At 50.3% G+C, this 25,262-nt stretch overlaps 4 protein-coding genes and 1 long non-coding RNA gene across 14 annotated transcripts in view; 3 read left to right on the top strand and 2 right to left on the bottom strand.

Moving 5' to 3' along the window:
* Positions 1-1,066: 1,066 nt before the first annotated feature.
* CA14 (carbonic anhydrase 14) lies at positions 1,067-6,744 on the top strand. Of its 3 annotated transcripts, XM_077156162.1 has the most exons (12): positions 1,067-1,179; positions 2,910-2,930; positions 3,108-3,158; positions 3,875-4,054; positions 4,441-4,583; positions 4,791-4,886; positions 5,089-5,155; positions 5,329-5,486; positions 5,591-5,711; positions 5,902-5,922; positions 6,020-6,104; positions 6,263-6,744. In XM_077156162.1, exons 1-12 carry the CDS (start codon positions 1,125-1,127, stop codon positions 6,327-6,329), a joined length of 1,065 nt encoding a protein of 354 aa, XP_077012277.1. In that variant the 5' UTR covers positions 1,067-1,124; the 3' UTR covers positions 6,330-6,744. The 3 variants fall into 3 exon arrangements, with proteins under 3 accessions (XP_077012277.1, XP_077012279.1, XP_077012278.1); XM_077156164.1 differs by lacking the exon at positions 3,108-3,158 and having other exon boundaries at positions 1,070-1,179; XM_077156163.1 differs by lacking the exon at positions 1,067-1,179 and having other exon boundaries at positions 3,055-3,158.
* A 322-nt stretch (positions 6,745-7,066) lies between these two features.
* On the bottom strand, positions 7,067-10,651 carry APH1A (aph-1A gamma-secretase subunit). The gene is made up of 7 exons (XM_077156165.1): positions 10,303-10,651; positions 9,618-9,788; positions 9,370-9,443; positions 9,001-9,123; positions 8,718-8,845; positions 8,198-8,321; positions 7,067-7,874 (listed from the first exon to the last, which is right to left on the bottom strand). Exons 1-7 carry the CDS (start codon positions 10,413-10,415, stop codon positions 7,810-7,812), a joined length of 798 nt encoding a protein of 265 aa, XP_077012280.1. The 5' UTR covers positions 10,416-10,651; the 3' UTR covers positions 7,067-7,809.
* Positions 10,652-10,752: 101 nt separating this feature from the next.
* On the top strand, positions 10,753-17,315 carry C4H1orf54 (chromosome 4 C1orf54 homolog). Of its 3 annotated transcripts, XM_077156156.1 has the most exons (10): positions 10,753-11,066; positions 11,551-11,835; positions 12,346-12,465; positions 12,904-12,955; positions 13,075-13,139; positions 14,314-14,394; positions 14,794-14,852; positions 15,260-15,370; positions 16,451-16,552; positions 17,234-17,315. In XM_077156156.1, the coding sequence occupies exons 5-9, from the start codon at positions 13,094-13,096 to the stop codon at positions 16,547-16,549; spliced, it is 396 nt and encodes a 131-aa protein (XP_077012271.1). In that variant the 5' UTR covers positions 10,753-11,066; positions 11,551-11,835; positions 12,346-12,465; positions 12,904-12,955; positions 13,075-13,093; the 3' UTR covers positions 16,550-16,552; positions 17,234-17,315. The 3 variants fall into 3 exon arrangements, with proteins under 3 accessions (XP_077012271.1, XP_077012272.1, XP_077012270.1); XM_077156157.1 differs by lacking the exons at positions 10,753-11,066; positions 11,551-11,835 and having other exon boundaries at positions 11,979-12,465; positions 16,454-16,552; XM_077156155.1 differs by lacking the exons at positions 10,753-11,066; positions 11,551-11,835 and having other exon boundaries at positions 11,985-12,465.
* Positions 15,861-25,262, bottom strand: part of LOC143679825 (uncharacterized) — a 15,628-nt gene continuing 6,226 nt past the window's right edge. Inside the window, exons 2-3 of the long non-coding RNA XR_013173958.1 lie at positions 21,453-21,489; positions 15,861-16,642 (exon numbers count right to left, since the gene is read on the bottom strand). This is a non-coding gene — a long non-coding RNA (uncharacterized LOC143679825). The remainder of the gene's footprint in view (positions 16,643-21,452; positions 21,490-25,262) is intronic.
* Positions 20,550-25,262, top strand: part of CIART (circadian associated repressor of transcription) — a 6,616-nt gene continuing 1,903 nt past the window's right edge. Inside the window, exons 1-6 of one of the 6 annotated variants that reach the window (XM_077156149.1) lie at positions 20,550-20,637; positions 21,155-21,581; positions 21,755-21,830; positions 23,395-23,437; positions 24,072-24,150; positions 24,301-24,411. In XM_077156149.1, the coding sequence (XP_077012264.1) occupies positions 21,216-21,581; positions 21,755-21,830; positions 23,395-23,437; positions 24,072-24,150; positions 24,301-24,411 (675 nt within the window). In that variant the 5' untranslated portion in view covers positions 20,550-20,637; positions 21,155-21,215. Of the gene's footprint in view, positions 20,638-20,775; positions 21,582-21,754; positions 21,831-23,394; positions 23,438-24,071; positions 24,151-24,272; positions 24,412-25,262 lie in introns of those variants that run through there. The other 5 variants (XM_077156152.1, XM_077156153.1, XM_077156151.1 and 2 more) reach the window with 5 other exon arrangements.

The following is a 25,262-nucleotide window of genomic DNA, read 5'->3' as shown; positions in this document are numbered from 1 at the left end:
AGGAGGGAGGCCCCAGGGCCCCTCTTTCATCTAGATCACAATCTAGGTCTCTTTCTTCCCTGTCCCTGCTCTTTCTCTCGAGTCTGCCTTTTTTCTTTTTTTTTAATGGTGGCAGCAGTTGTCTCTAAGTTCTTCCTATCTCTACCCCTGCCCCGGCCTCCTTGCCACGGGTCAGTGTCCTTCCCTGCGACAAAAGCCGCCCTAGATCTGGGCTCCCTAGGGAAGGAGGGGGCTGGGATGACGGTGGAGCTGCTGTCTGTCCACGGTGCTGTGCGGCCCTCCCCCCCCCGCTGGGCACACAAACGGGCTTTATACAGCAAACAAAACTGCCCCCCCCAGCCCCCCTAGGTCCCCCAGGCCTCAGCCTGGGAAGGCGGTGGTGACAGGCGGGGACAGAAGAGATTGCTCCAGACAAGTTCTCCTCGCTCCACTTCCCTTCCCTATTTCCCACAACCCAGGTTCTAGTCCCTGGTTTCCCACCCCCTCCCCACCTGCACCCTGAGTCCCCAACTCCAGCTTATCTAGCCCCCAGCTCGGGGCTCTTCTTACTGCAGGACAGCTCCAATCCTGCAGGGAATTGGCTTGACAGTTACGTGTCCACAGCACCCAGGGAGCTGCTCCTCAGAGCAGAAAAGGCAGCTGGGGGGGTGGGGGGGGAGAACCCGGGGCCCCCTCTGCGCAGCGCCCGCGGGAGGGGAGGACGAGCTCACACACCCGCTCCGGAGCCGCATCCCGGGCCCGGCCACCCCGCAGGCCTGATGAGCTATTTAAGGAGCTGCTCTCCAGCAGCCTGGCGGCCCCCCCTTCCCAGGACGCCCGTCCAGAGCCACCTTAAAAGCGGGAGGCAACTGGGAAGTCGTGGGCCAGCAAGTGGAGTGGGGACTGCAAAGGAAGATAAAGGGCAGAGAGGGAAGGAAAGCAGAGGTTTGTCCTGGGCACCCAGGAGCCCAAGACACCCTACTGGAAACCAAATCCCCTGCAAGGCCACAGGGACAGCAAGAGGAAAAGGGACATTCAGCAGCAAGAACCCCTCTCCCCTCTCCCTCTGTCTCCCTCTCTCCTCCCCCACCCCTGCCCCCCACCCTAGTCCCCTGTCCCGTCCCCGCTGCCCTGCCCGGGACACCATGCTGCTCCTCACCCTCCTGCTGGGAGCAGCGGCGACCCTGGCCGCGGAAGGGGGTAGGTGCGCCTGACGGCTGGGCCGCTACGTGCCAGGCCCACAGGTCCCCACCTGTGCTCACAGGACTGGGGGGACGCCCAGGAGCTGAGACAACAGCTCAGGAAAGGCAACAAAGAGAGCAGTGCGGAGAGACCCTCTGCCGTCTTTTCTCTTTGCCTTTCCACCTTGCTGTTATTGGGGACGGAGGCAAACTAGCCAGGGGCGGGGGGCGGCAGGGGGTGGCGGGGGGGTGGCAGGGGGTGTGAACACCTGAGTGCTGGGTCTCTTTGCAGGCTACAGGTTCTTTCCCGAGTGCTTTCCCCTCTACCTGGCCCCAGGAACCCTCCTGGCCGCCTTTACTTAAGAAGCCCTCTCAGGAGGGCGCTGGGGGGCCTGCAGGGGAGGGTGGGGGGCTGATGGGAGTGAACCTCCTCTCCTCACACCTGCACCTCCCCTACCGAGCAGCTCAGGCCACTCCTGAGTCTACAGAGCAACTAATTTCCCAGGTTTTCTCTGAAAGCGGTAGCGAAGCCAAATGGAGACTAGCAGATTGCATCTAAGGGAAAAGAAAAAAAAATAGGGAAAGCTACAGAGGCAGTGCGTGGAGGGTCTGGCGGGAGGGGCAGGGCGAGCCTGTCGGCGTGCACAGGGCTAGGGAACGGGGCGCTGCGGCCACCCAGGCGGCCCGGAACACAGGCCGCCTGCGCCCTCCCTGGGGCTGCCTTGCGGAGCCATTGGGACCTCGGGACGGCCGGTGGGACATCCCGGAGAGGAGATGCAAGGCACCTAGAAGTCTGAGGGACTTAAAGGAATAAGAGAGAAACGGAAGGAATCTAGGAGTTCTTCTCCAGAGCATCTAGCAATTTAAGTAATGCAGAAAATACCTGCAGGAAGCTTTCCCTTTCTCCTTGCAGCAGTTTGGCCCAAGGTGGGGGCGCCCCACAGACCCCCACCCCTCCCGGGCCCTCCAGCAGAGGCAGGGCTGCGCGTGAGCCTGGCACGTGACCCGGCTGGCAGCTCCCTTTCCACACACAATGCCTCACTTTCATCCTGTCTCCGCCAGCCTGGCCGCCTGTGCCCACCCACCACCCTCAACCCAAAGCAGACCCTGCCCCAACTCCCACCCTTTCCTAGACATCTGGGATCCAGGAAGCAGACAGAGACTCCTGATGATGGGAAGACATTCCTCTGAAGCTGCTGAGACCAGAAGGAAAGAAGTTTAATGTTAATTTACAGCTCTTTGCCCTTAGTTTGTGCACCCTTCAAAGCAAATAATCCTCCCCCCACTCCTCCATAGGACCCCACAACACACACACACACTCTCTCTCTCTCTCTCTCTCTGAACTTCTTCCTGTTCTCCTTCCACTAGTCCCTTTTCTTCAAACCCTCTGTCCCTACCCTCACCCCACTCCACCCCAATCTTCTTAAGTGCTAGATTGGCTTGGCACAGGCGGAAGAAAAGTGAGGGCTGGGCCAACTGCACATTTGGATCCAGGTTAATTTTAGCCTCTGGACTTTATCGCTTTTCATCCCTCCTCCCCCCCTTCCTCAGTAAGCACCAGCACAGCCGGGCTGGCGATTGCAAATCGGCCCCCCGACCTTTCCACCGAGGTGTCCAGTTTCAGTGCTTCCTCTGGGAAGTGCTTGAGTGGAGGGAGGGAGGAAGAGCAGGGAGGGCGGTGCACAGGAGCTGAGGGCCACGCTCTGCCCGGGCTGCGCTGGCTGAAACCCAAATTATTCTGCCTTGCAGGTCAACACTGGACATACGAGGGTGAGAATGGAACCCGAGGGCCCTTCCTCCTGCTACTCCTTTCACACTGGGACCTCCTCACCTGGCAGGAAGACCTATTATATCATGGGGTGGGGAGAAGGCTTCTCTTAGCTTCTCATTCTAGTTCCTTCCTTTCCTGATCCCCGATGCCCTGGGTTTTGCACGTATGGCTCCCAGACCCTGTTCTAACCATCAGATCCCACACCTCCTGCTTCTGCAGAAAAGCCAGTGAGTAAATTCAGTAAATACCTGTGGGACTTAGGGAGCTGGAGTGGAAAGGCAACTGGGTGGTGAAAGGAGCCCCGAGCTTAGCTGCCAGTTCTCCTCCTGTTTGCTCCCACTCCCTCCTCCCCCCAACCTCCATGAATTGGAACAGAGCTTGAGGTCAGGGGTGAGGAAGAGACTGGCAGGATAGTCTGTGACCATGGGGGAGGTGGAGCTCAATTCCTTTGCCCTTTGAACCTCTGATTAATGACTTAACTGAATTCCAGTGTGAGGGCAAAAGTTGATGATAGAAAATCAGGATATCTGAGTCCCAAGGCCATTTATTCCTAAAGAGACCCTATCTTTCTCGGCTTTTTATTTCCCCCAAATTCCTATTCCTACTAATTCCACCTCTCCAGGTATGCAGGCTTTCTATCCATCCCCTCGTCCCCTCTTATCCTTAAATTACTGGTAAGTAAAAAAGCCATGACTCCCCATTTATCAAAAGAGATGGGGGGAATCACCGCCGCCTCTGGACCAATGAGAGGGAACTGCAGCATTAAGTCCAGCAGGACTCTTACCTTACCCAGCCCTACGTGATTGGGCTCTTGGCCTGGAGTGGAAGAGGGAGGTGCATTTCCGTCTCCACACAGATGTATGAATTGGTGGTGGTGGTAGTTGCTGGAAAAGGGTGGCTGGGAATGGACAGCAAGACAAATGTCCTTTGCAACCCCTGGCAGGCCCACATGGTCAGGACCACTGGCCAGCCTCTTACCCTGAGTGTGGAGGCAACGCCCAGTCCCCTATCGATATCCAGACAGACGGTGTGACATTTGACCCTGAGCTACCTGCTCTGCAGCCCCAGGGATACGACCAGCCTGGCCCTGAGCCTCTGGACCTGCACAATAATGGCCACACAGGTAACCCAAATTCCAAGGAAGTGTAGTCCCCACTTCCAGTCTTAGGAGTTAAGGAAAAGAAACACTCTCTGAACTTTTAAATTCTCAAGTTTCATTCATATATCTTGAGGGTATGAGATTGGGCTACAGAATGGCTCCTATAGCCAAGGGGAGAACTGATAATTTATGATCAAGCTGTATGGATGGGTTAGTGTCATAGCATTGCTTTGATCCCCACTGGGAGGAGAAGGATGTGCTAGAAAAGCACTGGTCTACTGGAGGAACTGGGTGCTACCGGGGGAGGGAGACAGAAGAAGCTGGCCAAGTCTCCCGAGAAGTGGTGGCAACTAGAGGTAGGGACATGCCCATATTCCTCCCCCAACCCCAGCTTGCTCTTCTCCTCACAGTGCAGCTCTCTCTGCCTCCTACCCTGTATCTGGAGGGACTTCCCCAAAAATTCGTAGCTGCGCAGCTCCACCTGCACTGGGGTCAGAAAGGATCCCCCGGGGGATCGGAGCACCAGATCAACAGTGAAGCCACAGCTGCAGAGGTACCAGGGAGCAGCGGGCTTAGCCCAGGACATGGGTGGCACTGGGTAAAGGACCTGGGCACTGGGAAGAGTCATACTGGGAGGATGAGGCCAATCTTTGTGGCACAGCCTTACAGCATGCTGTGAGGTAGGCGTGGCTAGGCCCAATGCCTGGGGAAGGGGAGGGGAGAAGCGTTAAATGACTTGGCCTCCTCTCCCCTCCTTCAGCTGCACATCGTGCATTACGACTCTGACTCCTATGACAACTTGAACGAGGCTGCTCAGAGGCCTCAGGGCTTGGCTGTCCTGGGCATCCTAATTGAGGTCAGTGCCCCCCACCCCACCCCCCACCTCCCGGTCCCTCTTCCAAGTGTTCGTTCGTCTTTCATCTCTCTGCCCTATTCTGACCATGTCTGCTGCTGGCCCGCCTCCCAAAGCTGCAGCTCTATTGATTCTGTACATGGATGTCTTCCGCTAACAGGGACTCTTACTCCAAACTCTCTCTTTCCCTTCCCTCCTTTCCTAGGTGGGAGAGACTAAGAATCCAGCTTATGAACACATTATAAGTCACTTGCATGAAATCAGGCAGAAAAGTAAGTCTTAAAAATAGTGAAATTAGATTTTAGTGAAACTTCTTTTGAAGTAAAACTGGTGCAAGAGGCCCGGGATGAGGCAGTGAGTTAGGGACCAGATTTTGCTTCTGAGAGCTGACTAGGAAGCTAGGGCCCAGCGAAGGGAAAATGAGTCCCGGTCTGTTCTCCCCCAGATCAGAGGACCTCAGTGGCTCCCTTCAGCGTGAGGGAGCTGCTGCCCCCGGAGCTGGGGCGGTTCTTCCGCTACAACGGCTCCCTCACCACACCCCCCTGCCACCAGAGTGTGCTCTGGACAGTCTTCAGTCGCAGGGCCCAGATTTCCACGGGCCAGGTGAGTGGAGGGGAGGTGAGGCGGCAGAGACCTGGCGACAGCCTCCGACCCTTTCCGGTCCCCAGAGTGGCCTTTCCCCGCCATCCCGCTCTCCTCCTCCTCAGCTGGCAGAGCTCCAGGAGACGCTGTTCTCCACGGAGGAGGAGCCCTCCGAGCTGCTGGTGCACAACTACCGAGCCCCCCAGCCTCTCAATCAGCGAGTGGTCTTTGCTTCTTTCATCGAAGGTGACATGTAGGACTGGGCGGGGACAGGGGATGACCCGGGAAGGAGAAGGCTAAGAGGGGAAGAGGTTTCCAGGATTTGCTTGACCTGGAGCCACCCCTCAGCTCTGGTGCCCAGGTTTCCCCAGGCGGAGCAGCAGACTGTGGGGTGCGGGTCTGACACCTCACTGACCCAGGTTTTCTGCCCTTACAGTGGGACCCTCGCGCACCACAGGTAATTCCCCTACCCAGCTGTTGGGGGGCGGGGGCGACGGGGAAAGGCTCCCTCCGTCAGTCCTGGGCTGACACCCACCACCTTTTCACCTCTGCAGCTGAGATGCTAGGCCTGGGCATGGGAATCCTCCTGGGCTGTCTCTGCCTTCTGCTGGCCGCTTACTTCATCGCCAGGAAGATTCGGTGAGAACTGATCATTTATGACCAAGCCGTATGGATGGGTTCGTGTCATAGTCCTTTCCTCCAGTCCCTTCTCTTCTGCAGGACAGCCTTCTCCTACCCCACCTCTCACCTGCTTTACCTAAAACACTAGTCATTTCCGCGAACCGCTCCCCTTCCAGGAAGAAAAGGCTGGGAAACAGGAAGAGCGTGGCCTTCACCTCAGGACGGGTCGCCGCAGAGGCCTAGAGCCGTGTCGGCCACGTGGGGCGGCTCCCGCGGGCCAAGCAGGGGCCTGTACCACGGGTGCAGAGCTGGCCAGAGAATGCTGGAGAAGTGGTGGGCAGACACCCTCCTCCCCCTTTTCTTGGACATCCCCACAGAGCATGGACCCAGGCTCTCACTCAAGGAAGAATACAAGAGCCTTAAGTTTCTCAAAACATGTAGATGGGGGGGGGGGGGGAGTGCAAGCTTTTTGCTTAGTTGTAGGGAAGTTAGGGTTGTGCTCCAAAGTCCTTCACCCCCTCACCTTTCTGTCCTTTTCCCTAGATCCATTACAGGGTTTTCCCTTAGGAAAGGGGGTTGCTGTTATCGGAGTCATTATTATTAGTAGTATTTGTGTTCAATATATATGGAAAATTAAAGTTTCTGATCTTCCATCTCATTTTGCCTCAAGGGCTCTTGAAGCGGGGAGAATCCCTTCATTCCTCAGATGGTAGAGGTGGGGAAAAGACGGCCAAAAAGGAGCATGGGTAATTAATTCCTTTCATTCCAATCATGGAAGGGGAGAGCCACTTCTGGGAATATACTCAAACCAAGGTCTCTGACATGTCAAACCACCAGCCCAGATTTCCACCCTTGCACTGAGGCTGTGCTTGGAGGACAGCACGGGTGTCAGGTTAGGAAAGTGGCTGAGCAGGAGACAGGTAGAGGACAGACATCTCAATTACCCTGTTAGCCCCTCCTTTGAAAGCCAAGTTCCCCCACAATTATAAAGTCCTTTTTATTAGTCAAAATCACAATCACCTTAATTAAAAGGATGGGACACTCCACCCTTAGCAAAAAATGATACAATTTATAGAAAACCTCCCCACCCCACTCCCGTTACCCCAATTAAAAACTAGAAAAAAGTCTGCCCTCCTTCCCTACCATGTCACGGTACTCTGACCCCTGCAGTGGCGCTGCAGCTCTGGGGTGGGCCAGCGTACCGCAGCACCCTCCACTTCACCTTGGGGAGAGGAGGGATGCTGGTCATTGAGGAGGTTAAAACCATTAGTTCCAGTAATACCAGTTCTCAGCCCCAAACATGCACTCCCTTCCTCTCCCCCAGGACCTAGGGCCAAGAAGAAAGGGGGACAGATGTGAGCCCAGTCATGAGGAGCAATTTGAGGGGGGGAAATACCGCCCAAGGAGGTTAGGAGAGGTGTTCCAACATACCTCCCTCCTCCTCCCACTCAAAAAAAAAAAAAAAAAAAGGCAGTTTTGGGTCTTTATCACACCAGAAATGGTTCCCCTCAGACCTGAGAAAAAGACCAACATGTCCAGTGTGGGGAGGGGATACTGGGAAACTCAGAGCCCATCTACCCTTGAGTCTCTATCATCTCTGGGGCAATGGCTAAGCTAGGTCCCTTTTCTTGGCAACCTGCACTGTCCAGAACTGGAGATGGAGAAAAACAGGGCGAGGAGATCAGGAAGGCACCCCAGGCCCTGGGGTCCCCCCCACGTTCCCTCAGTCCTCGGGTGGGACGCGCAGGGCAGAATACACCATCACCCGACTGTCTTCCTGCCGTCGGCCTGCAGAGGGGAAGGGGGGTGAGTCTTGGGCAGGACAGCAGAGTACTGACACATAAGGAGTCCTGGACAACAAGGGGGTCCCCAGGTGCTGGGGATAAGCGCAGATTCACACCCACCAGTCAGGGACTGGCTAAACCCAGGAGATTCCTGGTGAATAAAGCAAAGTGGATAAAGCAAAACCCTGAAGGTGGTGGGGCAGATCGACGAGAAGGAGAAGGAGAACAGTGGGCAATGGACCCGGGCTGGGGCTGGGCTCATTCATGGGCAATGGGCAGGCAGGTGGGTGATCTGGCAGGCGAGCAGTCCAGGTAGTCAGTCCTTACACGAGAGGCTGCGCTGGAGACTTCGGAGGGACCCTCCAGCTGTGAAGAAGGCCCAGAGCCCCATGGAGACAGTGACCGCATAGATGGGCAGCAGGCTGGCCTCATACCAGGGGTTCAGGAAAGTCTGGGGAGGAGGGGTAAGAGTGGAAAAGAGTTTAGATTCTCCCTGCACCTAGGCCCCATGCTCTCTGTGCATCTTTGACCCAAGCCTCCCCAGATATCTCACTCAAATCCCCAGTCTTTTCCTTCAAAGCACCAGCATCTCATAGTCAAGAAGACTTTTGATCTTCAGTCTCTCACTTTTGATCACCTTAGACCATCTGCATTGGAGTCTGACCAATCCATTCAAATTTCTTCCCAATAGAATCCCCAGAGCTGGTCAGACAAGTGGTGCTATGTGAGAGACTTCTAAAGACTCACTTTCCTCTCTCCTCTTAGAACGTTAAGAGGGTATATTTCCCTCATCCCACTAACCATTGAAGGCTTTCCTCTTTAAGCTGGACCCCTGTCTCCAACTTACCAGTCCTGACGTCAGCAGGTGACTCCCGACCACCAGGCCCAGAGCCCAGTACCGTCTCCTCTCACAGGCATCGAAGAACACGACTCCCCAGAAGATATGGAGCAGGATAATGGCAGCTGTCAGGAAGGCTGCAGGGAGGCAGACAGGGGTGAGACACACCCCTGATCTTCTCCCAGCCTCCTGGGATGCTGAGCTGAAGACATCCTCCAGGAAGGGTTAATAAATCAAAGACCAGGGCCAGGGAGGGATGGAGCATGAGAGTAAGAAAGGAAGTGGGTCTTACCTGAGGTCAGGAAGTAATACGGTGAGTCTCCATGGATCCCAACCACACCTGGCCCAAGTGCATCAGCCAAAATATTGATAACAGAGAAGACCCCACTGATGATACCGAAGGACAGACCAGAAACTGGGGGGAGGGAGGTTCTCATCAATGTCTGAGATCACTACAGCCTGATGACCAGTGAGCCTCCCCATACCCAGTCACAATTCTCCCACACCTACTCTCCCTCCAGACCACCTCTCCCAGGAGGCCAGGTATGGAGGAAAGCAAGAAGAAACTTAGAGTATGTGAATGCTTAGAGATTTCCCAGGGTAGGGGTGGGGTGGGATGGGGTATCCAGCTCCCTCCTTCTGTCCCTCTCCCTTGGCTCACCATAGGCCATCTGACGGATGGAGATGGGTGATCTTCCGTCCTCACTCAGCGATGCTAACCCCTCATCTGCCTTCCTGGGGTGGGGTGGCGTGGGGTGGGAGAAACATGAGGGAAGGCACAGGATGCTCCTTTCCCTCTAATGTCCTCCTGTAGGACCTCCTCCTCCCAATCACCCCCCGGGGGGCTGCTCCCCTTTCCATAGTGATATCCTCTGTCTCTCTCCCCTCCGGGGAACCCCATCTTCTTACTTAAGCAGCTTGTAGTAGGCAAAGCGGAACACCTCCTGCAGAAGGACTGAGACTGCAGCACCAAAAATCAGGAGGCCATACTGGAGCCGGGCATCTGACCGGTCAGTCACATGGACCAAGATGAACCAGACCACAGAGGCCAAGAGCAGAGAGACCAGCCAGAAAAATGCCCTGAGGAAGGACAAGGACAGTCAGACAGGCGAGGGTAGGGGTAGTCAGAGAAATCAAGGAGGAGACACAGCCAAGGCTTCAGCGCAAAGTTCAACTTAAGACTTCCGGATGAGTTAGGGAGATCCAGACCAGATGGGGAAGATGTCTCTTCCGAGGAACTCTGCTGTAGGAATAGGAAAGCGGAGGAAGGAGCAGAAATTTGATTAAAGATTTCTGAGGGCGACGAGCGCCGGGATCCTCCCCTGTGGCATATGACTGGCCGGCCGAGGTCAGCACCCCCGCCCCTCCAGTCTCGGCCTTGGGCCTCCTCCGGTCGCCGGGAGGAGGACAGGCGGAGTCTGTGCGATCCCGGGAAGGCGGAAACCAGGTGCCGGGAAGGGCGAATCGCCCACACCCCGGACCGACTCGCTCCAACTCTCCCCTCGGACTTGTCCCCTCGCAGCCCAGGCTCCTGGGCTCGTCCGTTCCTCCCCTTCCTTAGGCGCCCTCCCGCGTGCCCCCGACCCGCACTCACCCCGCGACCAGGATGATGACGCGAAGCGGGTCCCCAGCCACTGTGATCAAGAAAAGCGCAAAGGCCGGGCCGAAAGCGACGAAAGTGCATCCGAAAAACACTGCGGCGCCCATGGCTGGGCGGCGGGGGGCGGCGCGGAGGCCCAGCCTAAGGCGGCGGACGGGGGCGCCAGGTGCGGGGCCGCGTGGCGTGGCGCTGCGACCCCGCGAGGGGCCCGGTGCAATGTCACCCCCAGACCCCGGGGAAGGGGAAGGGGGGCACCGAAACCCCAGAAGAAGGTCCGCGCGACTTCCTCTACGGAAGCCGAGGTGGGGCCAGAGCCGGGCCGCAGCCCACGGCCGCCTCCCACCTAATCTCCGCCCCCTGGAGGCCTATGGGGACTCGGCGGGGCGGGGCCGCGGGGGCAGGGCCGCGCGGCTTGCTGGGAGTTGTAGTCCCCCCGCCCTCAGGCGCTGTCCACCGCGGTCCTGTAAGCTCGAGCCCGAAAGGGAGGTGGGCCGGGACCCGGGCTGGGCCGGGGCGCCGAGTCCTGAGCTCGGTTCCGCATCGGCGGCGGTTTCCTTTCCTTACTGCGTGGGGAAGACTGATAGCGATCCTACCTCTCCTTGGAGGCTGCAGAGGGGGAAGATCCTGTTTGAATCTAAGGGACAAATACAAAGAGAGCACAGGATAAGGGGTGCGGGGAGATAGGGACGGGCATTGTTCTTGCTTGAATGAGAGGAAACGGCCCCGAGCTGCGCTGCCGAAGGATGACTTAAAAGTAGGTGCGTTGGACAGGCTCGTCCAAGGAGACCTGGGATAGGGGGTATTGCTGAGGAAGCCTTCATCTGTAAAGACGGGAGAAGCAAGAGCAGCCGGGAAAGCAATCGCAGGAAGGGGTTGGAGGGAATTCTGGAGTTAAAAAGCCATTGGAGCAATGAGCGTGAAGGAAAACGATACTCTCCCAAGTTATTCAATTCCTTTTGTGCCATACTTCCTCTATTTATTTTCTGAAAATGAACCTCCGTCTTGTCTTTTCCTCAGATTGGGGAAGGGCGAGAGACAGACCATATTAAAGTGAAAGAAAGTTAGAGCTGGAGAGGAGCAGAATATTGTAATGTCATTTGGGTGGGGGTGGAGTAAGAGGTTTAAATGTTTTTGCTTGTCAAACACACCGGAATTCTGATTTCTGAAAGAGAGGCTGGAGTTGAAGTTATGAGCTAATGTATATGTGCTTACCAGAGGAGGTGTTTTGTCATTTTTCCCCAGGAAATTCTAGAAAGGAAGTGAAGAAACAGATTGTACAGATAGATGCACATGGAAAGCAACCAAGCTGCCCTCACTGGAGTTACGATGGTAGGAGCTTCCTGGTTCAGAACTCTAGTGCATCCTGCTCTGGGCCCAGCAGGCTGAGTTCGGGAAGGAGGCAGGGATGAGACAACTCATTGCATCTTTGAGCTGTTGCTACAGCATCTTCTGACCCATGAGAGAAGACTCCAAACCTATCTTGTTCGAGGTTGGGTCCACAGAGACTGGCGTAGTGCCTGGCTCATAGTAGGTGCTGGTAATATTTATTAACTCTCTCCCTTGTTGCCTTAATTTTAAATTGGTTTATGAAACACTGCACAAACACAGGCTTTACAATGATTAAATGGATACTTTATCTAAATATGCCTACGGTTAAGCTAAGATATCCATTGTTGGTGGCTCTAAGTATATTGTTTGTTTTCTTAATTTAAAAATATGTAAAAAATTAAAATTAATGAATTAAATCCTTGGGGAGGATGACACACAAACAACAGCCACAATGAAAACTCCAACGTTTATCCTCTTTCTTGTGAGCCCTAATTACCTTCCAGACTTTTTTTTTTTTTGGAGGGGGTGCATGTTCCAGGAATCAAACCTGGGTCTCTCGCATGAAAGGCAAGCATTTTACCACGGAACCACCTGTGCACCCCCTTTCGGACTTTTACACATACACTAATAAATGTTTCTGAATTGAAATGAATGAAAACTGGACATATAAAAGCAGCGGAAAGGATAAGATGAACTCTACACTTGCAGGCTGGAATGAAGAGAACACAGCGAGTGACTAAAAGTGGAGGGGAGGTGTGACTTCTATAGCAAGAGCGCTTCCTGCCTTCTTCCATCCTGTGTTCAAAAAGTTGAGAAAAAACAGATGAGGTCAGTACTCACCTGAGAAGAAGTAACAGGCTGAGAGATTTTTATCAGGCATGGTGCAGCAGCTACTTTCAGAGTCAGACCCTATGATGGCTTAATGTGGCTCCCAAACTCCGTAGTCCCAGACAGGCAGAAGAGAGGGACTGTTTTCAGTCTAGAAAAACACTCAGCTCTTCTACAGAACATTTCAGCGGTGATGTAAGAGCCCTGACTAAGCGTCAGAGGGAAGGATGCCTCTGAGCGGTGACGGTAAGGTAGGGAAAGTGAGAAGGGAGGTCAGTTTTTTGTGAGGAATGGGAGGGAGGAAGGAAAGGAAAGGAGGGAGGAAGCTTCTCAGTAGGCTGTTTTTATGGCAATTGGAGTCCTGGATGAATCTAATCCAGACTGGAGGAGCTCAATAAACATGTTCACAACAGAACCCATTTATATTTCTGTTAAAAGGAGCGGCTTTGGCTGAGGACCGGTAGTGACTGAGGATCTACGCTTGCTGCAAGTAGGCAGGGGATTCTGCCCCCAGGGGAAAGAGCTGCTGCTGCTCCCTCCCAGTTTGAGAGGAGAGAGGCGGGGTAAGTTTGGTGGGAAAGGCTGTAATTTCCTTTTTTACTTTCACAGTAATAGTGCCGAACCCAGCATGGAAGTCCTCTTAGTAGCTATCCTTGCTGTGTCACTTATCCTGGGTAAGTCCACTCTTCTCTCTGAGCTTTGGGGTCCTGAGATCTTCTACTATAAATGGGATGGGGGAAAATAAAATGAGGGGAGGATAAGAGGTGCAGTTGGACAAGGAGTGATAACACTCTTTCATCTGTGCTGGAGTCCTATGTTGAGGGGTGGGTGGGTGGTGGTTGTTCCTAAAGGTAGACCCAGGTAAAAAGGAGGAAGGCAGGGTCCTGTCAAAGAAGAGAAGGCTGGTGGAGGACTGCTTCCCAGACACGGGCAAGTCCTAGTAAGACTGAACTCAATCCTCCAACACCAAAGAGTTGAGCAAGATGAAAGGGACTAAAGTGAGAATGAAAGACAGAAGTGGACTTTTTGAGGGTGAGTGATGGAAGCCAGGGTATCTCCTTTCTCAGAGTTGGAGAAAAAACTTGTAATAATAAAGACACAGAAGTAGGGGTGGCCTGTAGGGCAGTGGAAAACTGGCTGCCAAAAGTTGCTGGCTCCTTCCCTCCTTTGTTCCCTAGTCTACCAGGTGTGTCTCACTGTTTCCTCTTCCTCCAGACTTCTGTGTCATTAGCCTGGAGTTTGGGGGACAGACTTCCAGAAGCTTAAGGAAGTGTTTAGCAGGATTCAGCCATATCAAAGCCACATATTTTTAGTTCTGGGAAGGAAGAAACACTAACAGCCCAGCTGACTCATTTTAGGAAAGTGAATATTAAATGGCTTGTTCAGGGTTGTTCCATCAATTAGCAGTGAACCTGGAACTGAAACCCAAATCGAAAAGCCTAAAGGGTGTGTGTGTGTTATTTGACAGACATTGATCTTTCACAAATACAGTAACATCTGGAGAATACTAGATAGAAGATTTGAAGTTTTCAATTTCTGGTCCCTCTCTGCTTCCTACTCTCTTTTTGAGGCTTAGTTCTTTCTCCCTATGGGTTTACAGTATGTGAAGGGACCTATTTTCTGTTCTGGGAGCGCCTGGATCCAAAAGCAAACAGTAAGAGGCCTCATCACAGATATGGAGCCCAGAAAACTGAGACAGGGTTAGGAGTGCAGAGACAGGGAGATATTGTGGCCCCTGGAGGGGAGGAAGAGAGAAAGGGAACTGATAAAGCTGGGGTCAGCTCCTGGTGTGCTCCTGTTGCTGAGGCATTCCAGGTGCCTCTTGATTTCTATCGCTTGCTCCCATAGGACAGGAAAATGAGGATGAAAGGCTGGAAGAGGCTGAGTATTATCAAGTGGAGTATTATTACACAGTCACCCCAAATTATGGTGAGTACCTGTAAGGGTCTTATCCTTAGCAGGGTAGAGAAAGGCTGCGTGGATACTTGGGCCTGAGATCTTGTCCATTCCTCTGGCCTGGAACAAGTGGGTCAGAAATAAATCTGGCCATGAGCAAACACCATCAGCATTCATGTTAATTCTTTGGCAACTGGCCAAATCAACTTGAAAATATTCAAGTATGTAAATTATTTTATATACTAGGTCAAAAATATAAAGGTTCCCCAACTAACATTTTTGACATTAAAGTTAATTAAAATTAGATTGGACCAATAAATGTAACACCTTGAACAAGTTGAAGTGTTCTAAGCAATCTCATCCCCTTCACATTTCGGAATCCAAGGTTCCCTTCCCTCTTATGTTATTACTACTTTTTTTTCTTCTCTCCAGATGACTTTGGGGCAAATTTCACCATTGATTACTCCATTTTTGAGTCAGAGGACAGGTTGGTGAGTGACGTCTCCAGTGGAGAATTTTTGTGTAGAGGGTCAGGATAGGTAACGTTTACAACAAAACTGGGTAATGTTGAAATGAAACTGATTAGCAAGACCAGACATAAGTTAGAAGAAATGTAACTAGGTAGTGGGCCCCAGATAGATTTGTTAACTACAGCTGGGGAGGAGAAGGAAACCAGAAGATGGTGGGTTTGCTAAGACACTGAAAGGAAGGAGCAGCTTTGAATCAAGGGACTTGGTGACTAGGATGGGTATATGGTCTATGCAAGCAAGGGTAGGGAGAAGCCCTGAGTTTTCAGGGGAGGGAGGGTAAAGAGAAGAGAAACTCTAAGTAGACAGTCTATGAAAATGTTTGATGGAGGAGACGATAACTCTGTGTTTCCCAATCCTACTGAGGGCAGAACAGGTTGGGTGAGGGAGTAACAGAAGCTGTAGAGTCTACCATTAGTCCTGTGACAGAGCGTGCAGACTCTCAGAAGCCTGGAACAGTGAAACCAGTGACAATGGAACCAGTGAGTGGATTGGGACCTGGGGGGCGGTAGACTGATGGGGACCTCCTTACTCTTGATGGATGTCGGGGCTGGTAGCACGGAGGGAAGGGCTGGAATCTGCTCCTTCTGAGAGAAACAGAAGAACAATAACTGCAATGCGGGTGTTTATCTCAACTTGGCTATCATATCTCTCACCGAGATTTAATACTATAGTAAATCTATATTAAACACTAATTTATGGGTGTCCAAAAGGAACCAGAACAAGGTCAGTCTAGAATTCTAAGAGCAAAGTCAGTTATGAGAGTGGGTGAACTCAGTAGAGGCAGTTACACACGGACCAGAAGACCAATGATGTGTCTGTGGCTGGAAGGAGAAAGAGGAACCAGCTAAAGAAAATGGAGAAGCAGGCAGACAGCCAGGTTTGTATTATAGAGTCTAGAAGAGAAAGTTTAATATAATCAGTCAAAAGCTACCAAGAGGCCAAGGAGAAGGACATCACTGGTAACCCCTGTGAAAGCAGTTCTAATTGAGTAGCTGGAGCAAAAGCTAGATTTTATGGAATTAGAGAGGGAGTAGTTTGTGAGGGAATGAAGGCAGATATAAACCAACCATTTGAGAAATCTGGTGATGAAAGAAGAGAAACAACGGCTGGAAAAGACAACAGGACCAGAGAGAAGCCTGCATATAGTTGAAGGCAGATGGGAGAATGGCAGTGGGGATGAAAGGCTGAAGGTTGCCAGTAATGGACAGATAAATGTTTTAAGGATTATAGGAGTCTCCCTTTAGATTGCAAACTCCTTGAAGACAGAAACCATGTCTTAATCGCAGTTTTATTCTTCTGTCTTTCCCCACAGCACTTAGCATAATGGCATGAATGTTATAGACGCAAAACAATTGTCGAATTGAATTGGGGTCTCCCTGGTATGGTAAAGGATGGCTGAAAGTACAGAGGAAAGGAATCCTTTTAGTGATAGGGAGGAGGGCTGGATTTTTCTCTAGATTCAGAAGAAAAGAAAACAGAGGTTGGTGTAAAGAGGCGGGTGGCAGTGTGGGATAGGCTAGGAGGATGACTGTGGTCTGCTGTGGGGGGCTGTGTTTTAGCAGAGTCCAGATCTGAACAATGCTGTGTCCAGTCTGCAGTGTCCTGTCCCCCTTCTCCTGTCCTCGGTCCTGGTCCTGGGGAGGATGCTTCTCCTGTAGAAGGTGAGAGTGCAGCCACTGGCCTTGAGGGAGTCTGGAAAGGAATTTTCACCAGTATCTCTGGCCAGTGTTTCCAATCTGGTCAATTTTCAGCTGCGTAGTGAAGGAAGAGGTATAACATTTAGAAATATCCTTTTATGGTTTAATCTTAAGGAGGAAAGAGGCTGTAATATCATTGTTTGAGAGACGTTGAGGCAAATAATTTTATAACAATCATCAATTTTTCTGAACTGGGGGACTCCTAGATTAGAGGCAGGTAGAATGGAGAAGAAACCACTGCAGGCTTCCTTCCAGTCTGCTTTGAGGAATCAGAGCTGATTCCAGCCTGGGCCTGGCTTAAGGTATGGGCAGGGTACCAAAGGGTGAAGTGGGTGCAAAAGGGAGAATCACGAGGCAAAGTTTAGAGGCTAAAGGGGTGGTTCCCTAATGTTAGCGAGACATGGTGGAAAGAAGGAAGAGAGGAGAAAGCCATATTATAGGGAAGGAATGTAAGTTGTAGTTTTAAATAACTATAAGGCATGAAGAGATTTAGCAGAAGGAAGGAGAAGTGAGGCATAAAGACACAGCTTCCAGGAGAAATCCCCAGTTTAGATTAAAAAATCTAAGAAGTCTGCAAGGAGGATGGGGACATCGAGGAGCCTCTTGACCTTGTTTCCTCCCCCCTCCCCTTTCTCTGTTTTTTAGGAGAAAGAAGGCTGCTACAATTCCTTGGATGGGGGTGTGAGAGGAGGAATTGGGAAGATAAAGAATAAATGAAATGATCTGACTACTCTCCTATTTCATCAGGGTCTGTTCTAAAACCACACACTAAAGAAAACATCAGGATTTGTAGGTGGGAAGGGTGGATTATAAAGGGAGTGAGGTGATCTCTCTCTTTCTCTCTCTCTTTTTTAAAAAAACTTTTTATTGTATAATATAATATATATACAAAGCAAAGAAATGAAAAAGCAATAGTTTTCAAAACACCCTTCAGCAAGTAGTTACAAGACAGAGCCCAGAGTTTGTCATGGGCTGCCATACCATCCTCTCAACTTTTTCCTTCTAGGTGCTCCAGAATATGGGAGGCTAGAGGGCTTAAATATTTTTTTTATCACTACAATCAAGTTTTCTTTCTGAAAAATAACATGTATACAAAACAATAAATTTCAAAGCACAGCACCACAATTAGTTGGAGAACAGATTTCAGAGTTTGACATGGGTTATAACCCCACAGTTTTAGGTTTTTAGTTCTAGCTGCTTTAACATACTGGAGACTAAAAGAGATATCAATTTAACGATTCAGCAATCATATTCATTTGTTAAATCCAATCTTCTATGTATAACTCCACCATCACCTTTGCTCTATCTTTAGGAGTGTTTTGGCTATGGCTATTCTAACTTTTTCATATTGGAAGGGTCTGTCACTAATATGGGGTAGGGAGATAGAACTATCTGATGTTCTGGAAAGTTAGGCCCTCTAGATTTCAGGACTTCTCTGGTCCAGGGACCCATCTGGAGGTTGTAGGTTTCTGGAAAGTTACACTAGTGCATGAAACCCTTGTGGAATCTTCTATATTGCCCTGGGTGTTCTTTAAGATTGGCTGGAATGGTCCTGGTTGGGGGTTGGCAGGTTATGAGAGGTAGCAAGGTCTAAGTGAAGCTTAGTAGCAGCAACCTCCAGAGTAGGTTGTAGTAGTTCAACTCTATTTGAACTCTCTCTGCCACTCATACTTTATGTCACACTTCATCTCCCCCTCTTAGTCAGCATGGAATTGTTGATCCCGTGGCGCCAGGGCTGGATTCTTCCATCCCTGGGAGTCATTTCCCACATCACCAGGGAGACTTTCACCCCTGGAAGTCATATCCCATATGACTTCCATAGTCATATGGAAGAGAGAGAGTGAGGGATCTGAACAACAGGGATCCTCCAGAAGTAACTCTTAGGCACGCCTATAGGTAGTCTAAGCTCTCCACTACTACATAAGCTTCACAAGACTAAGTCTCATGATCCAGGGTATGGCCTATTGATTTGGGGGTCCCTAAAGTTTGACACAGTATCAGGGGATTTCCTGATGGTAAAGTGTAATAGTTCCATATTTTCTCTCCCATCCCCCAAGGAACTTTGCCAATATTTTTTGGTTATCTGCTTAATATACTCTAGGATGTATCCAAGCATTACATTAGGGTATACAGGATTAAAAGAACTCTTTCTTATTCTGGGCTCCCTGTGTTTCAATTGTCCAAATGAGCTAGACAGAAATGTTGAGTTAGATTATGTGCTATAGAAAATTTCAGTTCCAGATCAAATAAACCTTTCTTCCTTTGATCTCACAGAGTATGCAGTGGTTTTAAAACATAGACACTGTCTTCTTTACCCCTGTGTTCTGAACTACCTTAACCCCATCCTGATCCGCTTCATTCTTACCTCTAAATATCAGAATATATATATATTTTTTGATATAAATAGCAGCCTTTTGAAATGCAGGAGTAATAATTACCACTCCAGACTAAATGCATGTGCTATAAAAGCTTACAATCTAGGCCCGTTTTCTTGTAAGAATCTTCTGAAGGAGACCATTAGAATCTTCTAAACAAAGGACCATCTTTTGTTTCTGGCTTATTTTGCCTCACCAAATGTCCCACACATTCATTCACATTGTTCCTTGCCTCAGACTTTGCTCCTCTCTTTTACTTTTTTTAAACCATGCTCTCTTTGGATCTAAAAACCCGTATGTTGTCTGTGGGTCCACTTCTGCATCCTTCCCCAAATTTCAGGTTTATTCAGTCCAAAATCCTCTCTGATTCTACTGTTCCATTTGATCATATATGGGTTTGAGACAGTGTATTTGGAGAAAGATTCAAGGTTAATTTAGAACACGTTTTTCTTTTTATAAAATAAGCTTATTGTTGAAAATCTGTAAAATATTAAAAACTTCTGAGAATAGATTCAAAATAGTCAAATCCGCCCTGCGCCCCCCTCCCCAAGCTGTCTTTTGCTGTTAGTAAATTAGGGCAGCGACAGACTTAAAAAAAAAAAAAAAAAAAAAGTCCCCTGGTCTGGGACTCTAGCCAGAGTGTGTGCTGCCCTCTCGCGTTCTCCTTGGGGACACAGCTGCATCCAACCCAGTCCCAGTCCCCGTCCCCAACCCTAACCCAACCCTCTCCCCTTCCTCCCAGTTACTCTGATTCTAGAGTCCCTCCCGCCTTCAAAGCCTGTAGAATCTGCTCTGGGGGACAAACGAAGGAGCTAGACCACGCACAGCCTAAGAGACGGGGGCGCCCCGCTCTGTCCGTGTGCTGGGAATCAGGGAGCCCGGGCTGAAAAGTCACCACGGCCCGGCTTCGTCACGACTCCCGAGCGGCGGTGCCGGCGTCCGGGCTGGCAACGTGCGTGGCGGGTTATGTAAGGCGCCCGGGGAGGACGCGGTGTTCTCGGCGGCAGGTGGGGGAACACCGGCTGGGAGCGAGGGGGTGAGGGGAGGGTGGGTCAGGCCTCCGAGTCACGAGCGCGGCGGCCCGAGGGAAGAAGGGCGCGCGCCACCTCGCACCCACGCTGCCCGCACGCGCCGCTGACTGTCTCCACGTGCGGCGCCCGCCAGCGGAGGCCCCGGGGGCGGGGGCTCGCGGCAGGAGCGAGGGAGTCCTACGCACCGAGGTCTCGCGCAACTCGGCGGTCCGCGCCGCCACGCCGCGCGCCTCCCGAGCCCGCCCTTCCTCCTGCGGCCGCGGCCCCCAGCCCGCGCCCCCTCCCCGCCCGCCGCGCTTCCGCCGCGCCCCCACCTTCCCCGCACCGGGTCGGCTCCGGGAGCCGCATGCAGAGGCGGAGCCCGAAACGCTTTCCTTCCAGCCAATCACCACCTCGTTGCCTCTCCATTGGCCGAGCTGCAACGAGCTGCAGCGAATGGGGAGAGCGCCGGTGAAGGAGAGTCACGTGCTCCTGGCTCAACAACCAATGAGGGCGCGAGGACTGTGCGCGTAGGGAAGGCACGTGCCGAGTTGCACGTGTCTGGGGAGGGGCGGGCCCGCCGAGCACTTGCGGAGGGTGGCCAGTCTAAACCCGCGGAGGCTTCGGGCTGCAAGGGACAGTGCCGGGTGGAGTCGGCCGCCAGGTGAGGAGGTCCGCGGGCTGAGAGGGAGGCCAGCCGGGGGACAGACACGGAACGCAGATCTGGGTACTGGGAGGGGTAGCAGGCGCGGCGGGCACCACGGGATGGGGTCGCGCGGGGATCCTGACCCTAAAAGGTTGGGGAGGCGCGGGAGTCTGGTCTCGGGGGAGGGAACGTTCCCGCGTAGTCACGGGGAGGTCTCGGGAGCCGAGACCCGTCCGCATTTACCGTTCGCCGGTAGGGTGATGTCAGGCAGAGAGGCTCAAGGCGGGGTCAGGCCGGGAACGGCTGGAGTGAGCACCTGGCCGGGGAAAGTATCAAGTCTGGGAGGTGCTCAGAATTGAGGAAAGAAAGAACAGAGGTGTCAGGCCAAGAGCTGCAAGGAGGACGCCAGAGAGGAATTTCATAATGGGGGTGGGTGGGAAAAGTTATTAGTATTCTGTGGAGAATACACCAGCCTTTCAGTTCATTCCCCAGTCCCCCGACTCTGTGCTTCAAACTCCCTTACTTTGCTGTTCAGTTGCAGGTTCCGATCTTTGGGTGCTCCAGGAGCTGCTCTAACAACCTCTACTTCTGGACGTATGGATTCTCCATCGAGCCTTTCATCCTATGCTTCCTTCCCCCCTTCTGCCTCTTTTTGCACCTCCCCCGTGAACAGTGACTTTGGCTTCCCCTCTGATAGTGAGGGGGAGGAAAAGGGGGCCCACGGGCCCAGGCCACACACTGTTAGGCAGAGAGGAGGTGCGCGGCCCAACCCGGGTCCCATCCGCTACAGGCATCGACCCAAGGTTTCCAGCAGACAGCATACAGCATCTCACCTGGAACAGCAGGGCTTGGCTTCTCCTGTGACAGGATCTGGGATCAAAAGGACAAGAGATGGTGAATTGGAAACCCGTCTAAATATCCAGAGTTGTACCACAGAGGGAGACGTGCTCTTTGCTCAGAAGGTAAGAGAAAGCCTGGGAAAGGAGGCACTACTGGAGTGGCTTAGCACTCAGCAGGTTCCTAAGGAGCCTACAAGGAGAGTTTCGCCTCCCAGGTTTGGAGGTGGAGGAAGAATCAAGGTGGAGGTGTGGGCAATTTTCTGTCTTCTCATAGCCTTTGCCTTGTTATCCTTCAGTGTAAAGAGCTCCAAGGATTCATTCGCCCCCTTACAGATCTACTAAATGGCCTGAAGATGGGTCGCTTTGAGAGAGGTAACTAATTTGTTGCATTCATTCGAAATAGATTAATGCTTGTGTGTGTGTGTGTGTGTGTGTGTGTATGTGTGTGTGTGTGTATTTCTCTTAAGTCACTATTTGTGGTCGTGATTATTCCTCTTTTTGTTTCTGTGACCTACTTTCTTTAGTGACTCAATTTAATCTTCTTCTATCCTTCCTTTAACTAAAAGCTTGTTTTGTAAAAAACATTTTTTTATTGTGAAATGTAGCATACATACAAAAAAGCAATAAATTTCGAAGTACACTGTAACAAATTGTCATAGAACAGATTTCAGAGTTTGGTATGAGTTGCAGTTGCACAATTTTAGGTTTTTCCTTCTAGCTGCTCCAAGACACTGAGACTAAAAGAAATATCTAATGATTCAGCAGTCATACTCATTTGTTAACTAGCTTCTCTGTTATAATTCCTCCTTCTTCTCTGATCCTTCTCCCAATCTTTAGGGGTATTTGGGCTATGCCCATTTTAACTTCTTCATGGTGTTGATAATGTGGGATGAGAGGATGGAACTAGTTAATGTTCTTGGAGAGGCTGGCCTCTTTGGGTTTCGGGACTTATCAGGCCTAGGAACCCATCTGGAAGTTGGAGGTTTCTGGAAAGTAATCTTAGCACACGAAATTTTTATAGAATCTCAGATAGAGTCCTAGGTGTTCATTATTAGGGTTAACAGAAATGGTTTTAGTTGGGGTTTGGTACGCCGTGGTAATTTGAAACTTGCATTTATAAGAGTAGCCTCTAAAATCGACGCTTGACTTTATTTGAACTCTCTTAGCCACTGATACCTTATTTTGTTACATTTCTTTGCTCCTTTTGGTCAGGTCAGGAAGGCGTTGTCCATCGATGGGTGCCAGGCCCAGGCTCATCCCTAGGACTCATGTCCCATGTTGCCAGGGAGACTTTCATCCCTGAATGTCATGTCCCATTTAGGGGGAGGGTAATGATTTTACTCGTAGAATTGGGCTTAGAGAGAGAGAGAGAGAGAGAGAGGCCATATCTGAGCAACAAAAGAATTTTGGAAGTAACTCTTAGGCATAATGATGGATAGGCTTAGTTTCTTTGCTACAGAAATAGGCTTCACAAGAGCAAGCCTCAGGATCAAGGGCTTGACCTATTGACTTGGGAGTCCCTAATGTTTGAGACAGTTTCATGGGTTTCCCTGCTGTTAAAGCTTAATAGTTCTATATTTTTTATCCACCCTTAAAGGACTTTGCCAATAGTTTATAATTAACTGTCCAAAATGATCTAGGATATATCTGGGTATTACATTAAGCTATATAGAATTACAAGCCCTCATTACCATTTTCGGCTCCATGTTTGGGTTTCTAAATGAGTTATCCAGACAGGTTGAGTTAAATTATGTGCTACTGAAGATTTAGATTTTGGGCAAAATAAACCACTCTTCCCTTGGCCTCATACAGTAGGTGAAGTTCTAAAATACAACGTCATTCTTCTTTCTGTATTCTAATTTCCCTTAGTCCCAACCAGATTTGCTTCATTCTTATCTCTAATTGAAGCCTGATCTCTTTTTGATTTCCTTAACAGTTGTATGTGGCAATGCTGACTTTCAGGCTACAGAGCTCCAACTGTGAGTCTTAGGTGTCACACAGGTAGCCAAAGTTCCAAGGAGACACCAGGTTATACATATATATAGCACAAACTCTCAAAATCTAGAAATAACATTTGTGGCTCCAGACTAAATGTGAGTGCTATAAGACCTTGCACTCTAGGCCTCGATTTTCTTACAGGTATTTTCTAAAAGAGACCATGCAATATTTGCTCTTTTGTTTCTGGCTTATTGCATCACATAATGTCTCCAAGGTTCATTCACCCATTGCATGCCTAACGACTTCGTTCTAGCTGTAGCCGCACAATATTCGATCACATGTATACACCACAGTTCACCATTCTACTTCTCGTTCAGTGTATCCCTCAGCCACCTCCATCCATGGGCGCCATGATGTCCAAAATAAACAAGCCACGTCTCATATTATCCTCACTTAGTTGTACAATCATCAGCATTCTCAATTTTAGACAATTTTCATTGCTCCAAAGAGAAAAATAACTGATAAACATACCCTCACCAAAAAAAAATTCAAAACGCCCCCATCTTTTGTCCTTCCTCCCAATTATTTACCCCTAGTATTGCTGTGGTACTCTTGTTTCTTCCTGTTAAAAGAAAAGCTTGAATCTTAATTCTTGATTTTTCTCTCTGATGTTAGGATTGAGCAGTTTCCAGCAGAGTGTGGCAATGGACAGGATCCAGCGTATTGTAGGTGTTTTGCAAAAGCCACAGATAGGGTAAGTTCCCTGGTTCTTTCCTATTGTCTCATAAAAATGGGAAATAGCACCAATCCTGTTTTGTTTCTTGTTGTTTTTACCCTTAATATCTCTCTCTCTTTTTTTCAATGTCCCCTTCACAGGGGGCGTTATCTGGGAACCCTGCTACAGGTAGAAGTGATGTTAAAAACTTGGTTTCCTCATATAGCTGCCCAGAGGTCATCACTGGGTGATAGCAGGCACCACCGGACCAAGATAAGAATTTACAAGCCTGAGGATGAGGTAGGAGATTAACTAAGGAAATGAAGTGAGCATACAAAAATGGGTTCCCCTTCCATCCTCCATTTCCTTCTAGGTCTTTCCAACACATTTCTTTTCCGGGAAGGAAATATTTAAGCTTCCTTTATTGTCTTGGTTCCTAGGTAGTTTTTGTTTTGTTTATTGGATCACTGGGAAGAAACCATGTTTGTAAACTTCATGCTCAGTTTATCTGCTTTCTGCATAGGTACATAAGGCTTTTTACTGATCATATGGTTCATGCAGGAAGAGGGCTCAAATTCTCTGCAAACTTTCTTCCTTTCTTCCCCAAAAACCTTTCCCCTCTCCCTCTTTTCACTCCTGCCCAAGTGTCCTGGTACCAAACCCTTGAAAACCTTTAAGTTCTTTCTACACTGGGTTTCAAAGACTGATCATAAGAGGTGCATCATTGGTGGTGGCACTTGGGGGGAGTGTTGGAAAGATTCTTAGACCTAGTGTGGAAGTGACCTGTGTTTTTGTGCCTTCACAATGTAATAAGGGGTGGGGGGGACACTGAATTGATGGGAAGGGGAAAGCTTGTAGATAATGGCCACTCCTTTTTGCTTGTAACAACCACAGTTAATATTGAGTACTTGCTGCGAGAACAAGTGATTTAAAAATAAATAGTAAAAAAACAAACAGTAGGATCCTGACTGCATATTTTACACTTCTTAAAGAACTCAATACAGAAAATTAGAATTTTCAATACAAAAATTGGGAAATGATTCCAATTAAAAATAGACTTCTTAAAAAACAAATTCTAAAATGAATCCTTTTATACATAAATCCATGGGATTCTTTATTTTATCCATCTATGGCTATCCAGTGCCGAGTAT

The sequence above is a fragment of the Tamandua tetradactyla genome, chromosome 4 (genome assembly GCF_023851605.1).
Source record: "Tamandua tetradactyla isolate mTamTet1 chromosome 4, mTamTet1.pri, whole genome shotgun sequence".
NCBI classification, from domain to species: domain Eukaryota; kingdom Metazoa; phylum Chordata; class Mammalia; order Pilosa; family Myrmecophagidae; genus Tamandua; species Tamandua tetradactyla.
The sequence above is the reverse complement of the archived record's forward strand: the minus strand, read 5'-3'. Positions and strand labels throughout refer to the sequence as shown.

Coding starts and splice junctions, on each gene's coding strand:
- CA14 (XM_077156162.1), top strand. CDS start 1,125: ATGCTGCTCCTCACCCTCCTGCTGGGAGCAGCGGCGACCCTGGCCGCG. Junction 2,931..3,107: donor TCAACACTGGACATACGAGG/GTGAGAATGGAA, acceptor TATGGCTCCCAG/ACCCTGTTCTAACCATCAGA. Junction 4,055..4,440: donor GCACAATAATGGCCACACAG/GTAACCCAAATT, acceptor TTCTCCTCACAG/TGCAGCTCTCTCTGCCTCCT.
- APH1A (XM_077156165.1), bottom strand. CDS start 10,415: ATGGGCGCCGCAGTGTTTTTCGGATGCACTTTCGTCGCTTTCGGCCCG. Junction 8,846..9,000: donor GTATTACTTCCTGACCTCAG/GTAAGACCCACT, acceptor GCCTCCCTGCAG/CCTTCCTGACAGCTGCCATT. Junction 7,875..8,197: donor TCTCCAGCGCAGCCTCTCGT/GTAAGGACTGAC, acceptor TCCCCTCTGCAG/GCCGACGGCAGGAAGACAGT.
- C4H1orf54 (XM_077156156.1), top strand. CDS start 13,094: ATGGAAGTCCTCTTAGTAGCTATCCTTGCTGTGTCACTTATCCTGG. Junction 13,140..14,313: donor TGCTGTGTCACTTATCCTGG/GTAAGTCCACTC, acceptor TTGCTCCCATAG/GACAGGAAAATGAGGATGAA. Junction 14,395..14,793: donor CACAGTCACCCCAAATTATG/GTGAGTACCTGT, acceptor TCTTCTCTCCAG/ATGACTTTGGGGCAAATTTC.